General features: G+C 41.9%; 1 protein-coding gene across 1 annotated transcript; it reads left to right on the plus strand.

Annotated features, from left to right (window-relative positions):
- Positions 1-361: 361 nt before the first annotated feature.
- Positions 362-16,676, plus strand: bambi (BMP and activin membrane bound inhibitor). Its single transcript, XM_062984518.1, has 3 exons — positions 362-609; positions 11,720-12,007; positions 15,828-16,676. Exons 1-3 carry the CDS (start codon positions 534-536, stop codon positions 16,244-16,246), a joined length of 783 nt encoding a protein of 260 aa, XP_062840588.1. The 5' UTR covers positions 362-533; the 3' UTR covers positions 16,247-16,676.
- Positions 16,677-18,907: the final 2,231 nt, after the last annotated feature.

The following is an 18,907-nucleotide window of genomic DNA, read 5'->3' on the forward strand; positions in this document are numbered from 1 at the left end:
TACTTCGCCACAGCAACGCGTGGCCGGGCAAAGCTAGTTGACTACTAAAAGGCAGACTTTGTTGGATAATCCAGAACATTGGATAAGCGAATGTTGGATAAGTGAGACTCTACTGTACATTGCAACATGGTTCGCTTCTGACACGATAGATAAATAACCCAAAGGTGGGGAAAGAGAGGTCTTTTGGGGGAGAGAAAAGATAAACCCACGCAGGATGCTCCTTTCCCCGCGGTCTGAATGAATGACTAATGGCAACTGCAAAAGGGGGAAAGTTTGTGGCCGCCTCCCTGGGATTTGAGTGACACATCCTACCCGCCAATGAGGGAAGGGGTGGGCGGGGCCGAGGCGACTTTATGTAGTGAGTCAGAGCGGAGCGAGAAGCAGGAGGGTTTGGAGCTGAGTGAGAAGTTCGTTTTTCAGTCTCCGGCTTGATTTGCGAAAGGAGCCGCTTCCCGAAGCTGGGGCCGCCGGAGAGGGACCCGTTCTGAGCTGGGGATGATAGGAGTTGCAGTCCAAGTCTCCTGAAGGGTTAAATGGATCGCCACTCCAGCTTCCTCTTCGTCTGGCTGCAACTGGAGCTGTGCGCCATGGCCATCCTCCTGACCAAAGGTGAGTTGAGGCTTCGGGGATCCTGGGAGTTGGGACTTGGCTGTACCTTTTGGCAGAGAAAGCGAAAGACTTTGTGAAACTGCGGAAACATTGAACCAGTAGTAAAAATGTTTTCATTCTGCTACAGTATACATTGAGACCTTGTCTTTCAGGCATCGCTGCTTCAGCCGTGCAGGCCCTGAGACCGACAGCAGGTGGCGCTGTTTTGCGGCCTCTGCTGTTGCTTTGGGGACGCGTTCAAGTTTGGACCTCATCACACTAGAACTTGGATCCACTTTAGATCCACTTTAAATCCAGTCTAGGGAGGGGGCTTTAGATAGCTCAGCCAGACAGGGCCAGGGCCTCACCCAAACTACAAATCCCAGAATTCTGCAGGAGGCAGAAGCAGGATTTGAAGTGGATTCACGCTCTAGTGCAGGCATGGGCAAACTTTGGCCCTCCAGGTGTTTTGGACTTCAACTCCCACAGCCGGTAGGCTGTTAGGAATTGTGGGAGCTGAAGTCCAAAACACCTGGAGGGCCCAAGTTTGCCCCTTGCACACAGCTGAACAAAAAAAATGGTTTCATGCACAAAATTATTTAGAATCTTGTAAAACATTACATTCAGAGTACACGTATAAGTTGCGTATGAAATATAAATGACTTCCGTGTTTAGTCTTTGGTCCCATCTCCAAAAAAACTATATGCAGAAAACATTTGTGTAGATATGTTGGCAATACAACAATGATATAGTAACATCAAAAATCCACAGAACTAATGCTTTGAATGGACCAAAAAAAATGCATAAATACATGGTGTGTTGAAAGCTTTCTTGGCCGGAATCACTGGCTGCTGTGAGTTTTCTGGGCTGTATACCCATGTTCCAAAAGCATTCTCTCCTGATGTTTCACCCACATCTGTGGCAGGCATCCTCTGAGGTTGTGAGGTCTTTTGGAAACTAAGCAAGGGAGGTTTATATATCTGTGAAAGGTCCAGAGTGTCTGTTTGAGGCAAGTGTGAATGTTGCAATTGGCCAGCTTGATTAGCATTGAATGGCCTTTCAGTTTCAAAGCCTGGCTGCTTCCTGCCTGGGGGAATCCTTTGTTTGGAGGTGTTAGCTGGCCCTGATGGTTTCATGTCTGGATAGCTTTTCATGGTGCAAGCTTTACAAGCCTCTTCAGCAGGTAAATATCTTCAAAATCATAACAGGAGGGAGAGAATGTTAGAGTCATCTTTGATCAAGATGCTGCTTTTGTTGTATATACAAATATTCCAAAATGTGAGGTGGGAATTCAAACCACCTCTGTTTTTGGATAAGGGAGACTTGGCTTGTCCTTCCCTTTTGAAGTGCAGAACTAATGTGGCTCACCCTGTGACCATATCTTCCACACATTTGATAGGTGACAATCAGAGCCACAGAGTTTCTCGATCCTGATCAACAAAACAAAAAACAACAAAAAAACAACAACTTCATCTCCATGTGTGCAGTGTCCCGTGTTCAGCTGAAATCCTAGCACTATCCTGCAGAGCCTGGGCAAGCTTCTTATTTTGTTATACATGACTTTCAGAAGGGAGCTTTAGCCAAACTTTGCGAGTTGCATGATCACAGAGATAGAGGAGTTTGCCTCTTGTGCCGTCATCACTGACATTCTCTGGGGCTGTGGATTTGGATGCAAACTCAAAGGTCCAAACTGCATTACTGAGACTGTGTGTCAGTTTTGGAACAGTTTAATGGATTTTTACAGGCAACATTGGGGGGGGGGGAGTTAAGTGTGGCTGGAGATTCTGTTAAGATTTGAACTTAAAATGGGACAACTGCATATGGAGCTAGGGTTTCTTTTGGTTTAATTTGCCCTGTTGTTCTCAACAGTGTGATGCGGCAGCTAAAAAAGCCAATGCGATTCTAGGCTGCATCAATAGGAGCATAGTGTTGAGAAATCAAAGGAAGTCATAGTCCCACTCTGTTCTGCTTTAGTCAGACATCTCCTGGTGAAGCCCGAGAAGGATAAGCTGGTACATGTTCAGAGAAGAGTGACCAAAACTATCAAAGGTTTGGAAGTTGCTCTAAAGAATAGGAAACAGAGCAGTGGATTGAAATTGCAGCAAAATATATTAAGGCTAGATATTAGGAAGAACTTTCTGATGTTAAGAGCTATGCGCTGGTTGAAGTGTGGCGGAGTCTCCTCCTTTGGAGGACCATTGGTCAGAAGCACTTTGATTGTGTCTTCCTGCATGGCTGAATAGGGTTGGACTGGATGGCCCTTGGGGTCCTTTCCAACTCTATAATTCTGTGATTTTCACCATTGAAGAAGCAAATTGGGTCAAAGCTTGGGGTCCCTTTTTTCTGTCTTTTCTCACTCGCCTGAAGTGCCCAGATCCCCAGTGGATGCTGTTGGGGGGTAGAGGATGTGGGCCATCCCAGTAGCTGCCCGCTGGGTGCCCTGCAGCTTCCCTGGGGCAAGATGCCCTCCCTTCCTCCTCCCCTCCATGCGCTGGGCCCCGGCGCTGCCTTTGAAGCCTTCTGCCAAGGCTTTGCGAGCGTGTCATGTTTCTTCCTGGGCCGAGCCTCGCAGGCCAGAACAAGCTTGCCTCTTCTTGGAAGTGGCGCTGCTTGGGTTTCCTTCCCCTTCCTTCCTTTCTCTCTTTCTGCTCTGCCCCCCTGTGTCGCCCAGCCCGCCTTTGCTGATGTTAAGGCAGACCTTGGGGGCAAGCGGTTGTCAAAATGTTTTTGTTAGGCTGTCTTGAGTGCACTTCTGAACGGTTCCAGCCCTGGGCTCGAGAGAGCTATCACTCACACAGGGCATAGACACAGGCTTTTTTGTCCCATCCTCAAAACTCCAGAAATTTTGCCTTTCTCAGCCTTTTCTCTTCTCTCCTGTCACTATAAAATGAACAGTTTGACACCACTTTAGCTGTCATAGCTGAATGCTATGCAATCCTGGGAATTGTTGTTTTACAAGGTCTTTAGCCTTCTCTGACAAAGAGTGCCTTTGTCTCACCAAACTGCAACTTCCAGGATTCCACAGCATTGAGCCATAGCAGTCAAAGTGGTGTCAAACGGCATTAATTTTACGGTGTATAATTTTACGGTGTAGTTGGACTCTATTCAAGGTTGCTCTTTGAGTTTCATGTGCTATAATTCCACCACACCTAGGAGTTTTAGTCCACAAACGTTATACAGTAGAGTCTCACTTATCCAACACTCGCTTATCCAACGTTCTGGATTATCCAACAGATTTTTGTAGTCAATGTTTTCAATATATCGTGATATTTTGGTGCTAAATTTGTAAATCTAGTAATTACTACATACCCTGTTTCCCCTAAAATAAGACATCCCCAGAAAATAAGACCTAGTAGAGGTTTTGATGAATTGCTAAATATAAGGCCTCCCCCGAAAGTAAGACCTAGCAAAGTTTTTGTTTGGAAGCATGCCCGCCGAACAGAACACCAGAGCATGCAGGATAGGTAAATGTATGTACCATAGATAGTTGTACATGGAAATAGTGGTAGTAACAAGAAATTCTTGATAGGATTCACAGTTTGTCTGGTTATGCTGGTTTGTGATGACAATTACTGTACAGTATATAATAAATGTTCATTTTTTTGTTCAACAATAAATGTGAATTTTTCTTCATGGAAAAATAAGACATCCCCTGAAAATAAGACCTAGAGCATCTTTGGGAGCAAAAATTAATATAAGACACTGTCTTATTTTCGGGGAAACACGGTAGCATTACTGCATATTGAACTACTTTTTCTGTCAAATTTGTTGTCTAACATGATGTTTTGGTGCTTAATTTGTAAAATCATAACCTAATTTGATGTTTAATAGGCTTCTCCTTAATCTCTCCTTATTATCCAACATATTCGCTTATCCAACGTGCTGCCGGCCCGTTTATGTTGGATAGGTGAGACTCTACTGTATTTATTTATGACTGCAGAGGGCTGAGAGAGGACATGAATACAAATCCCCTCCTGTACAATATGCCAGGGCGTCCCTAGTGGTGCAGTGGGTTAAACTGCTGAGCTGCTGAACTTGCTGGTGGTTGAATCCAGGAAGCGGGGTGAGCTCCCGCTGTTAGTCCCAGCTTCTGCCAACCTAGCAGTTCAAAAACAATCAAATGTGAGTAGATCAATAGGTACCACTCAGCAGGAAGGTAAGGTGCTCCATGTAGTCATGCCGGCCACATGACCTTGGAGGTGTCTATGGACAACACCAGGTCTTCGGCTTAGAAATGGAGATGAGCACCAGCCCCCAGTCGGACATTACTGGAGTTAACATCAGGGGAAAACCTTTACCTTACAATATGCCAAATTATATGGAAACTATGGATCTTTTCCTTGCTATTGAATTCATCTGTCTCCTTCGAGCTGCAGTCTTGGGTGGATGGAGGTCTCCTTTTGTGTAAATATACTCAAGGTTAAACTGGTTACTTCTATTGTTGCGTTCCTTCAAATTGTCTCCAACTTAAGGTGATCCTAGATCCGGGTTTTGTGCGCAAAATTTGTTCGGAGGGGCTTTGCCTTCCTCTGAAGCTGAGGCAGTGTGCCTTGCCCGGGGTCACTAGTTTCAACAGAAAGGAGGAAACCATGAAAATGAACAAAATCTGGCTACCTCTAAAATCAGGGCAGAAAATAAAGAACAACACTAAGAAGACAAAGGGATTCCAGATATGAAACAATCAGGCCGAGCTAACACCTCTCAATAGACGATTCCCCCAGGTAGGAAGCAGCCAGGCTTTGAATTTGCAAGGCCATTAAATTCTAACCAAGCTGGCCAATTGCAACATTCTCATCTCAAACAAACAACCTGGACTTTCCACAGATCTATAAACCCCACTTGCATAGTTTCCAACAGACCTCACAACCTCTGAGGATGCCTCCCATAGATGTGGGTGAAACGTCAGGAGAGAATGCTTCTGGAACATGGCCAGACAGATTGCAAAACTCACAGCAACCCATTCACTAGTTAGTTTCCATGACTGAGCAGGGATTTGAACCCTTATCTCCAGGGTCATAGCCTTATGCTCAAATCACTACATCACCTTGGCTTCTCAACTAGGATGATATGTGAACTATTGATCTCTCTGTTTCAGCTGATTAAAGCTTAGGCTGAATCAACATTGCCATATAATGCAGCTTGAACTGAATTATATGTTCAAAGTAGACCCATATAACACAGTTCTGCATTATATGGGTCTACACCAGGCATGGGCAAACTTTGGCTCTCCAGGTGTTTTGGACTTCAACTCCCACAAAAGTTTACCCATGCCTGGTCTACCCTGACCGTATAATGCAATTCCGACTACATTATATGGTGGTTTGATCCAGCCTTAATCTATGATGTTTTTCTCTTGACAACTCACAAAGAAGAACTCTCATTTTTTCCCCCACTTAAAAATAAAAGGTAACATTTGAAAAAGACTTAGATGGAATGGGTGGGAGATGCTTTCCCATAATTGCCATGTTTTCCATGGAGAGGGAGGTTAAAGGATAAGCTAGCACAGGGCTGATGTGCTGCAGTATTTATTTATTTTGGAAGGAAGGGTGTAATTAACCCCAAATAACAGCCCTTGAAGCCAGCGGAGGGAAGTCTTCTGGCCCCATCAAAGAGGGGCAGAGCAGGGAGTGACGGAGAGTAATGTGCAGTTGCAGATACTGAAACTATGCGCCTGATAATGATATAATTAGGGGATCACAGACTTCTGGCTGCTGTCGACTTCAAAAGCTTTTTGAGCGAAGCCTGCAGTCTCTCCGCATAGCCACCTTGACTAAAAGCAGACATTTTTCTTTAATAGCTAAATACAGTAACAAGAAAGAGGAGGGGAACAGAAAGGGCATTGTTCGCTGTTCGAAAATACCAAATACCCCTTGCTGGCCTTTTGCATAGTTCAGGAAGGAACTTTATGAATTGACAGAAATAAAGTTTAGGCTTTTTTTTAAGATACAATAACACAAAACCTCCATTCTGGGCAAAAAAATGTGGCTCTAATTAAAACAGGGTTATAATAACCTGATGACTGGTCCATCATGCTTTGTTTATAGGACTGTCTTGGGTCAGGAAAAGATAGAATTTTAAGTCGGGTTGGATAAACTGCAGAAACGGAAACATAGCTTTATGGTTTGTTTCCTCTGCTTGTTAATCTCTAAAATAGAGTGGGGAGGATAGTTTATGGGGCCCTCTTGCCCTGAGTATTTTTGTACTTACCCTTAAGTTCAGGGCTTAGAAAGTTGTTTTTTTTAATAACATCACAACTTGGTCATATGATGGGTTTCTCAAGCTCTGCACAACATATTGTGAATGTAAGGTATGAGCTTTCAGAATCAAATTGCTAAACAATATTTGCTTACATTATCCATTCTTGCAAAGGGAGAAGATGCTTCTGCTCACCTTTACAAGTCTTCAAGGGGTGCATCTACACTGCAGAATTAATGCAGTTTGACACCTCTCTAACTGCAGGGACTCAATGCTACGGTGTTTTGGGAGTTGTAGTTTGGTGAGATACTAGAACATTATTTGGCAGAGAAAGCTAAAGACCTTGTACAGCTCCCATGATCCCATAACATTGAGCCATGGCAGTTAAAGTGACATCAAACTGCATTATTTCTACAATGTAGCTGCACCTCCATATGGTCATGCCGGCCACATGACCTTGGAGGTGTCTATGGACAACGCTGGCTCTTCAGCTTAGAAGTGGAGATGAGCACCAACCCTCAGAGTCGGACGCAACTAGACTTAATGTCAGGGGAAAACTTTATCTAGATGCACCTTAGGTCCAACATCTCAAAGTCTGAAATTGTCCAGTACTATATTTACTACTATTCAATGCTAATCAAGGTGATTAACTACAACATTCACACTGGCCTTCAACTGACAAAGAGTTCTTCTCTCACCCTGGACTTTCCACAGATATATATAAACCTTCCTTGCTTAGTTTTCTCCATACCTCACAACCTCTGAGGATGCCTGCCATAGATGTGGGTGAAACGTCAGGAGAGAATATTTCTAGAACATGGCCATACAGCCCGGAAAACATACAACAACCCAGTATATTTACTGTAGTAGTTTTAAAAAATCACTCAGGATGGTCAAATGGACTACAAAGCATTTGTATTTTGTAAAAATGTGAACCACCTCTTTTTTTCCCTTTAAAAATGCAAACATTGTTTCATCTGACTGATGAAAGATTTCAGGCCTAGTGCAATGCTTTCTGTCAGACTGGTTCTCCAAATGTTTAGTCAGCTTTCAAACTCCATAATTTTTCAAAGCTTCAGGGTTTGCTTCTCTCCTTTCCCCTTTTGTGTGCATTAAAGAGCATACATATGCATACACACATGTACATAAACATTCACAAAGGAAGGATGTCAACTTAAAGTCAAGGTATCATTTGGCTTTTAAAGAGGAGGAAGAACCTTGTCATGTAACTGCAGTATCTCCTTCGACATGTTCACAGCAAAAATAGTGTGTGTTATAGCTCTTAATTTGTCATAGAAGTCTAAACATGCATCTACACTGTAGAATTCATGCAGTTTGACTCCACTTCCACTCCATGCTTTGTTCTCCTTTGAGCTGTAGTTTGGAGAAGTACCAACACTCTTGGCCAAGAAGGCTAAAGACCTTGTAAAGTTGCAACTCCCATTGAAGTGTAGCAGTTAAAATGGTGTCAAACTGCATTAATTTTATAGTGTAGATGCGTCCTGAGAAGCTACTTTCTAAAGCATGTTCTCTTGTGGCATGCTTAAAAAATGCTTTCCTGACCATTGTGGGTTTGGTAGTACACTTGGTCTAGTGACAGCAGTTTCCGGGAACTTGTTCTGAATTGATGGGGAACATATTTAAACTGAAATACTATTAAAGAAGCTGATTTCCCTGTATAGTAAAATGCATACATTGGTGGGAAAATGTCAGATGAAGATGTTTTCAAGAAGGGTAGCTTTTTAAAGATTTTAAAGATTTTTTTTGGAGTTTTCCTCTGCGTTTTCTGTTTCATACAAACAGTAGAGGATTTTCAGGCTAAATGTTTATACTTTCCAACCACATGATGAATTGTCCATTGGGGCGAGGAAAGAAGAGGGAGTGTTGGTGGTGGAAAGAAGGTTCAGCCTTGCTATTTTACCTTTCCTTCTATTTATGAGCTCCCATTGCAGATGAAAGGGGTTGATTTTGGCAGGTAGGATCCCCAATTGTAAATAAGTCCCTGCTTTATAATAAAGACCAAAAGGCTCCTCTGCATGAGAGATTCTTTCTTCTTTTGACAGAATATGCTGTAGAAATGTGAGATTAATGCCAAGTTTGGGGGGGAGGGGGACTACTTCTTTGGACTACAGCTGCCAGAATGCGGATATCAGTGGTACTATTGCTAGATGGGGAACTACTAGATGGGTAAATTTAGCTACCAGTATTTAAAAAGTTTAAAATCAGGACAGCAAATAAAGAACAACATTAATAAAATAGGGGGATTCCAGACATGAAACAATCAGGGCTAGTTAACACCTCCCAACAAGTGAATTCCCTCAGGCAAGAAGCAGCCAGGCTTTGAAGCTGCAAGGCTATTCAATGCTAATCAAGTTGGCCGATTGCAACATTCATACTTGCCTCAAGCAGACAAGAGTTCTTTCTCCCAACCAGGACTTTCCACAGATATATAAACCCCACTTGCCTAATTTCCTCACAATGTCTGAGGATGCCTGCCATAGATGTGGGTGAAACAACAGGAGAGAAAAATCTATGCATGATAAAATGATGTTACATTTTTGTTTATTTGTTTGCATACTGCTTCATAGCTGTAACACATTTTTTCAACTCTGGGGAAACTAGATTGTTTTTAAAGGTAGCATATTTGGGAACATCTGTTATGTAAAACAGCAGACTTGCAGAAATGGCTAACGAGGAAGCATTAGTACACAGTTACCTTAACAGATTTTGCTAATATAATATCAGAAATAAGAAAGCTGAACCATGTAGTTTATATATGTATTTTGGTAAAATATTTGCATCTTCTCCTATATTGGGAATCACCGGGTCACAGCATGACTTAAATCCAGTTCTTAATTCCAAAGGGCATTGACCACTGGATCAATGGGAAACAGGACATCTATAGTTGTAAAAGTTCTGATTTATTTGTTGGCTTAACTCTACTTGGGATGTAGTGCAATAAAATAATATGGAATAATATCAAATAATTCAGCAGAATAAGAAATATTATTACTTCCAGTACTGGAAATTTGGCATAGCTTCCATGATGTTTCTGCTTCTTGGCAGGGGGTTGGACTGATGGCCCACGAGGTCTCTTTGAACCCTATGATTCTATATGTTAGTAATTACATACTGTGTCTCTGTATCTTCTCCATACAGTGATACTGATATACAGTGTTCCCTTAGTACTTTGTGGTTCACTTTTTGCAGATTCGCTGTTTCACGGTTTTCCTATAAACTCTAAAGACTATTATAAATCATAAAAATTATAATTTACAGCTTAAGGAAGGGAGGAAGGAGAAGCCAAAGGGAGAGAAAAGGATCCCAAGAGGCAGTGGGAGGAGAAGGAAGCAATTTATCAACACAATTGATTGATAAAGACTTAAAATAGTGTATAATTACTAAAATAATGTATAAATATTAAAATAAATATAGCGTCCCTACTTTGTGGATTTTCACTTATTGCAGGTGGTCCTGGAACCTAATCCCAGCTATTAGTGAGGGAACACTGTATAAAGCAGCCTTCCCCAATTTAGTTTTGTATTGGAGCTCCCAGTAATCCTGACCATTGGTCATCTTTGATACTCAAAATGTCTGGAGAGCACAAGGTTGGGGAGGTCTGCCATACAAGAGGCCTTCCCTTGACTTTACCCACTTATCCTATCCATTTGTCAAGTCGTTCTCTCATATTACATGTTTTGGTGGCAGAACATCTCCAGTGATAAGATAGATTTGTGGTGGCACTCTTGCCATCACCTGGAAGCATTTTGTGAGCATGTCTATATCATAACAGTGGTTGGCTACCATCGTTTGTACCAAGAATGTACTAGTATAGGAAATAGGTCTTCAGATCTATCAAAACTAGACTGTTTCCCCATCCTGTCTGCTTGTATCGCCTGAAGCTATACAAGTAGAGGAATTGTGTTGCTCAGCTTGACATACATTTGTATGTCAAGTCATTTCTGAAGTATGCTGACCCTAAAGTAAAACATATCACTGGGTTTTCTTGATTTGTTCAGAAAGGGTTGCCACTGCCTTCCTCTGAGGCTGAGTGACTTGCCCAAGGCACCCATTGATTGAGTTTCCAGGCTCAGCAGGGATTCAAATCCTGTTCTCCAGTCTCATAGGCTAGTGCTGAAACAACCACACTAGATTCACCCTAATGTCACTCAGTGATGCTATGCATTTCAAGATAGCAAATGTAATTGGTATTGGAATCTTTTAGTGGTACAGAATGAACCTCACTTATCCAGAACCCTGAAATATTCTGTAATATGAAATTGTCTACATGCATGATTGAGATAGTGATGACTTAGTGTACACAAACATGGTTTCATGTACAAAATAATGTAAAAACATTGTAGAAAAATAGCCATCAGACTAGGTCTTTAAGGAATATAAATTAATTTTGTGTTCAGATTGGATTTCCATTCACAATACAGTAGAGTCTCACTTATCCAAGCCTCGCTTATCCAAGCCTCTGGATAATCCAAGCCATTTTTGTAGTCAATGTTTTCAATATATCATATTTTGGTGCTAAATTTGTAAATACAGTAATTACAACATAACATTACTGCGTATTGAACTACTTTTTCTTTCAAATTTGTTGTATAACATGAAGTTTTGGTGCTTAATTTGTAAAATCATAACCTGATTTGATGTTTAATAGGCTTTTCCTTAATCCCTCCTTATTATCCAAGATATTTGCTTATCCAAGCTTCTGCCGGCCCATTTAGCTTGGATAAGTGAGACTCTACTGTATTTCATTATGTACATGTATGCAAATTCAAGTATTCCAAAATCTGGGAAAAAATTCAAACATTTCTGATGCTAAGCTTTTTGGATAAGGGATAATTAATCTGTAGCGTATATAAAACCAGTTGGTTGTGATGGGACTCCCAGAGCTTAACAAGTCCAATCCTTTTTCCTTTTGTAGGTGAAATTAGATGCTACTGTGATGCTGCGCATTGTGTCGCCACAGGCTACATGTGCAAATCTGAGCTCAACGCTTGCTTCTCCAGACTGCTTGACCCACAGAACAGCCATTCTCCACTTACTCATGGCTGCTTGGACTCTCTTGCAAGCACCTCAGACCTCTGTCAAGCCAACCTGGCACAAAACCACTCTGGAATGACAATCCCCAAGTTGGAGTGTTGTCACGAAGACATGTGCAATTACAAAGGGTTATATGACGTCCTTTCTCCATCCAGAGGAGAACTTTCAGGTTAGTTGAACGCCACTGAAACATGCATGCATATGTGCCTTCAGGTCTCCTGTGATGATCCTATGGGCTTTATGGGATTTTCATAGGCAAGGAATACTCAGATGTTAAGACTTATTGTCAACAGCTAAGACCTTGATTGACTGTCTCCTAATGATTTTGGTCTTCATAGTAATTAAGCACATGGGGAGGGGAGGCATATGGCCAGACAGATTTCTGCCAAATAGCTTTTGCATCAGCATTAGCATGGGACAAAAGCTTGTTCCTTCCCCTCTAATACATCTGGTGTCTTGCCAGGGGAAACTTGTTTAGCGAGAGGCCCCAGCTCAAAATAAAACGTGGCCCAATTTGGACCGGGAAAAATAAAACTATTAGTATGTGTGAATTAAATTTATTGAAGCCCCTTAAATTTTAATGGATAGGTTCTTGGAGGGGACATGGCATTTTTAATTTAAAACTGTGGCTGTTTGTTAAAACTTATGCTGCCCAAAATGTAGTAGTTAAACCGAAGAGAAGAAAGTTGAAAGACATTTCATGAGTTCACTTGGCACAATATATACTTAAAGGAGAGTTTAGAGAATTTAGTTTTTTCAACTATAATTCCCAGAATGCCATAGCTCCCATAGCCACTATCCTACCCGGCTGATGGAGGACTTTTGAGAGTCCTAAAGATGACTTTTCCAAGCTCTGTTTCAAAATATGTAAAATATTCAGCTGACTGAACAGACTTGGTGGGGAGACTCTACCGATACCTTGCATAAAATGACTGTCTGTCGCTGGGTGTTTAATTGAAAAGGGTGGGACCATACTGACATGTATTAGCATGGCCCAATGTAAAGTGGGACCCGAGTCCCATACTTTTCATAATTGCGCAAAAGCGGGACATTTCAGCAGGAATAGTTTGACATGGAAATCTATACCTCTAATGTTTCCTCTTTAACACAAGTGTTAAAGATACAAAAGCCCAGACATCGTAGAATGTAATCTCTTATTATTATTTTTATCACCATCATGAACAATATACAGTTTGGGTGAATTATTTATCTTTGGCGTGCATCTGCTCCATAAAACTAATGCAATTTTACACCACTGTTAATTGCTGTGGCTTATAGCTGTGGAATCGTGGGTGTTGTAGTTTGGTGAGGCACTTGCTCTATTTGGCAGGGAAAAAAACTAAAAGCCTTGTAAAACTACAACTCACATGCTTCCATTGCATTGAGCCATGGCTGTTACAATTTTTTTAAAGATAGTCACAACTGGTTTTCTTTTTACATTACAAAGAAAAGATAATTAGGAAAAATGTGTTGTGCTCTTTCAAGTAATTTCTGAGCTATGGTGACTCTAAGGCCAATCTATTGTTGAATTTTTTTGATATGGTTTGTTCAGTCACGATTGCCATTGTTTTCTTCCAAAGCTGAGAGAGTGTGACTTATTGGTCAGGCTGCATGAGATATCTAAAAACCAAAACATCCAGAGGGCTGAAGGCTTCCCCATGTTTACTGCAACATGTGTTAGCTTATGTTATGAGTATTGTTTGGGTTTTAATTGACATAGCTCATCCCAATGTCAAAACAAAGAAATAATGCAAATAACCAGAAATGAAGTTTTTGTGTGTGTCAGGAGTGACTTGAGAAGCTGCAAGTCGCTTCTGCCGTGAGAGAATTGGCCATCTGCAAGGACGTTGCCCAGCGGATGCCCGGATGTTTGATGTTTTATCATCCTGTGGGAGGTTTCTCTCATGTCCTCGCATGGGGAGCTATAGCTGACAGACGGGAGCTCACCTCTGCTCCTCGGATTCGAACTGCCGACCTTTCGGTCAGCAGTCCTGCTGGCACAAGGGTTTAACCAATTGCGCCACTCTGGGCTCCAGAAGTGAAGTGATAACACAGAATTTCCAACACCATTTCTAACCCTAATAAGCTTACCAGTCACAACTGAAATACATAAAATAGCATACAAAATAAAGGCATAGAGGTAAGACTTCAGACTCTTGGGAATGCTTCATAATAATGTGTGCATGCTTTAGCTAATGCTATCAAACAAGTTACAGCTATCTTTATTAAAAAGCATCTTTTGCAAATGTTTTAAATAGGTTTTTAATAGGTAATAACTGATTCACTTTGACAAGAGCAAGGGAGGCCCCCAATTTCATGCAGACCACAGCGACAGTAGCGTCAATGAGAAATGAGTTTAGCTAATCCTGAGTTGTGGAAGGCATTCGCTGAAACCTAGCTTATATTAGCTCCCTTCTTAAATACAATGTTTTCAGTTTTAGCATTTGAAAAAGTAACTGTAACAAGTTGTACTTGGGAGTAGAGTAGAGTCTCACTTATCCAACATAAACGGGCCGGCAGAATGTTAGATAAGTGAAAATGTTGGATGATAAGGAGGGATTAAGGAAAAGCCTATTAAACGTCAAATTACGTTATGATTTTACAAATTAAGCACCAAGAGATCATGTTTTACAACAAATGGACAGAAAAAGCAGTTCAGTACACAATAACGTTATGTAATAATTACTGTATTTATGAATTTAGCACCAAAACTTCACAATGTATTGAAAAATTGACTACAAAAACATTGACTACTAAAAGGCAAACTCTGTTGGATAATACAGAATGCTGGATAAGCGAGACTCTACTGTATTATGAAAATGTGTTCTAATTACTTTAAAAAGTAACCTATAAATGATACTTTAGGAGAGATTTTGACAGGAATCCCCCTCCCACTTCCTAGATTTCCTCTCTCCGAAATAGTTATGGAAAAGTTAACAATGTAACAAATAATACAATTGAATGGAGCCCCCGGTGGCGCAATGGGTTAAATCCTTGTGCTGGCAGGACTGCTGACCGAAAGGTTGGCGGTTCGAATCTGGGGAGCGGGTTGAGCTACCGTCTGTCAGCTCCAGCTTCCCATGCGGGGACATGATTGAAGCCTCCTAGAGGATGATAAAATATCTGGGCGTCCCCTGGGCAACATCCTTGGAGATGGCCAATTCCCTCACGCCAGAAGCATCTTGCAGTTTCCCAAGTTGCTCCTGATATACACAAAGAAATACAATTGAGTTATTGATTCTTCATGTTCTAATGGGCAACAGCAGGGATTTACTTAATGTGTAGTGTAAATGACATACTTATAAAGAACTAGCTGTGCCCGGCCATGCGTTGCTGTGGCGTTGTCTGTTGGTGTTGGTGAGAAATTGTTGAGGTAGTGGTGATATTGAATGTCTGTTGTATGGTTGTCTTTATGTTTAGTATGCACACTGAAGTGGATTATATGGCAGTGTGGAGTCAAGATAATCCAGTTCAAAGCAGATAATATAAGATTCTAAATGGGTTATATAGCTGTGTGGAAGGGCCTTGAGTCTACCTTCCATATAATCCAGTTAAAATCTGATAATCTGTGGAAGAGGCCTAAGTGAGGCCTAACTGTGCCTGTCCCCTGGGCTGAGTAGGTTGCTAGGAGACCAAGTGGGCGGAGCTTAGCCTTCTAAGCTAAGCCATTGTATAAAAACTATTATTCCTCTCCCTGTAATTAGGACTTTATTTTTCTTTTCTTTTTGTTGTATCAACCTAGAGCCGTGAATGATGGGTTGTGTTGTCAAATTTCGAGGTTGGGGGGCCTGTAGTTTTGTTGTTTTGTCCGCTGCCCTGATGCCATCACTCTTTTATATATATAGATACAGTCAGCCTTCCACATTCAGTGCGGCTAAGGGCACAGGACCACCAATTTGGGGGGATGACTGTAGTTTTGCAAAGTTTGATCGTCAAAACAAAACAAAAAACCTCTGTTCCTGACCGCTCCCCTCTTTTTTTCCTTGCAGGACAAGGCAGCAGATACCAGCACGATTCCAGCAGGAACCTCATCACGAAGGTCCAGGAGCTGACCTCCTCGAAAGAACTCTGGTTCAGGGCCGCCGTCATTGCGGTCCCCATTGCCGGTGGGCTGATCTTGGTGCTCCTCATCATGCTGGCGCTGCGCATGCTCAGGAGCGAGAACAAGAGACTGCAGGACCAGAGGCAGCAAATGCTCTCCCGACTGCACTACAGCTTCCACGGGCACCATTCCAAAAAGGGACAGGTGGCCAAGCTGGACTTGGAATGCATGGTGCCGGTGACGGGTCACGAAAACTGCTGCCTGACCTGCGACAAAATGCGACAGCCAGACCTCAGCAACGACAAAATACTCTCACTAGTCCACTGGGGGATGTACGGTGGGCATGGAAAGCTGGAGTTCGTGTGATCACTTCTTTTTTTCTGTGTGTTTTCCCCCCTTTTAAATATATATATTTTAAAAAGACATTGTTCGTAAAATGACTAGGAAATCTTTTCAAAGGCCTTTGGGTTCTGCTGGACAGGAGCACTTTATTAACCGGAGGGGAGGGGGACCTACAGTCATTAAGTCATTTTTTTAAAAAGGAAAACTACAGGACTGCTGCAGATTGAACCTTGGAGATGTCTTCTGAAGGATTCCAAAAGTTACTTTATTTGCACAGAGTAAATACACTCAAATGTCTTGTTTGCTTTGAAATTATGAAAGCAAAAAACGAGAAGTTGTACACACTGTTACCAGGGTCATCTGAACTGTAGGGAGGAGGGGATTGAGTTATACTATTAAAATTGTATGCAAGTTCTGATGTAAAGATTTTTAAAAAATACATATTATATATATATTTGTCTGACTTCTGTGGTTTTGTGTAACAGCACTGTGGTGTGGTAGAAGCACGGTTGGCTTAAGGTTTCCTCTAGTGTTCTGTAATATGTGTCCAAAAATTCAACCATAAATACATACATGTGCATACACACATACAAGAACTGGCACTCTTCCCTTGCTAGATTTTTTTCTCATTTCTTATACCATTGCAGATTATTTTCTTTTGTCATAAATTGGTTTTGTTGCAGTAAAGGCATTTTGGTTTCAACCCACAGAGTTCAGCTTTTATGTAGTGCTAAGTGCCCTACAGTGGCGCAAGTGGGTTTAATTGCTAAGCTGCAGAATTTACTGATTTGAAGGTCAGTGGTTCGAATCCGCAAATGGGGTGAGCTCCCTTTGTTAGCCCCAGCTTCTGCCAACCTAGCAATTTGAAAACATGCAAATGTGAGTAAATCAATAGGTACTGCTTCGGTGGGAAGATCACGGTGCTCCATGCAGTCATGCTGGCCACATGACCTAGGAGGCATCTACGGACAATGGCTTAGATATGGAGATGAGCAACAACCCCCAGAGTTGGTCACAACTAGACTTAATGTCAAAAGGGAAACCTTTACCTTAAGTGACCATGCTAATCTACTGCTAGACTGCATGGGATAAATTTTGTACTTTGAGGGGCCACTTTACTTCTCAAAGAATAGTCCAGAGCACCCAGCCTTCCTGCCATGTTTGTGAATAACAGAGTATTGGCATCCCTTGGGTATTTAACCAGAACAGGCAAGCTCTGTGGGTCATTTTCTCTGCAGGGTCCCTCCTAGGGCCATCCTAACTTATCTGGGTGAATCAGGATAACTGGGAGGTCATTTCTGTGTTTTTGAAATTGTAGAAGAAAAAACACTTCTGGCTCAAGACAAGGTTTCGGCAGCCCACCTTGTTTTTGAGGAGAACAGAAATGCAAAGGGGTCGTTCTTTAACAGTTTTGTGGGTAGAGAATCAAGGATTTGTTTGGGTTCCCTCTCCTCTAGAAGGTCTTGGGGGCCTTATTCCTACCCCTGCAGTGAAGAAGCCAAGTCTTATAGATGGTGTGGATTTCCTGACTGTGTTGTCGAAGGCTTTCATGGCCGGGATCACAGGGTTGTTGTATGTCTTTCGGGCTGTGTGGCCATGTTCCAGAAGCATTCTCTCCTGACGTTTCGCCCACATCTATGGCAGGCATCCTCAGAGGTTGTGAGGTATGGAGTTTTCTCCATACCTCACAACCTCTGAGGATGCCTGCCATAGATGTGGGCGAAACGTCAGGAGAGAATGCTTCTGGAACATGGCCACACAGCCCGAAAGACATACAACAACCCTGATTTCCTGACTGTTGCAGTGGTTCCAATGCCCACTATTGTCATAAAACTCATTTTATGGCTTTGATTCACTTTCCTTGAGCCTTGCTTACCTTGTGGGGTGTTGAGAGGCTGAATCAAATATGCCAACTTAATCATCTTGGAGGAAATACAAGTTACAATAAGACCCCTGGTACCTACAGTTTCATTTACCCATGCCTGACAAAATATCTCCTCACAAGGCATTTTCTAGGTGATCCAATTGTATGCTTTTTGCCAGAGATTGATCACAGTTGTGCTGGATGACCTAGTGATGTTTAGAAAGATACCGTCTCTAGGCATTTCCTAGGTCTTGTGCAACTCTATGGGATGTTTCCTCAAGCAGTCATTCATTCAATACGATTTGCTATTCCCTGTGGTTTTGCATATCCACACAGAGGCATGGAACATAGTCCCTGCAGTTACAGAGGATACTTGCATAAACAATAACTCCTCAAAATGTTCCTTAGATGCAGATAAAAATAAGTTGCCTTTTCCAAATATGTATGATATGGAGCCCAATGTAAATATACTGCAATGTGTAGAAACTGCTTATGTGTGAATAAGACAAGGCACCAACTTTTCAATGAGCCTTCCTATTTGCTATGCTCCTCCAGGTCTGTTTCATATTGTTTCTAGGTGTGTTTTATTCTTGAGGAGCAAGAGCAGGCCGCAGTGGGTAGGAACAAGGAGCAAAATAAGTGTCCTATAATGCAAAATCGCAATGGGATGCAATTCTCTAATGTGAAATATACATGGATTATTAATATTAGTTTTGCTTATAAATGCAGCTGGGAGCAAAATATTTCACATGAAAGTTCATTAGGATTCCTTTCCAGATAGCTGTAGTAGAAGTTTGATCTTGGAATGCATCTCCACTGTA

Source organism: Anolis carolinensis, chromosome 6 (genome assembly GCF_035594765.1).
Source record: "Anolis carolinensis isolate JA03-04 chromosome 6, rAnoCar3.1.pri, whole genome shotgun sequence".
In the NCBI taxonomy this organism is placed as follows: domain Eukaryota; kingdom Metazoa; phylum Chordata; class Lepidosauria; order Squamata; family Dactyloidae; genus Anolis; species Anolis carolinensis.

Excerpts from the sequence above, each read along its gene's own strand:
- bambi (XM_062984518.1), top strand. The coding sequence starts at position 534 with ATGGATCGCCACTCCAGCTTCCTCTTCGTCTGGCTGCAACTGGAGCTG. Across the intron at positions 610-11,719 it reads GGCCATCCTCCTGACCAAAG|GTGAAATTAGATGCTACTGT; the intron begins GTGAGTTGAGGC and ends TTCCTTTTGTAG. Across the intron at positions 12,008-15,827 it reads ATCCAGAGGAGAACTTTCAG|GACAAGGCAGCAGATACCAG; the intron begins GTTAGTTGAACG and ends TTTTCCTTGCAG.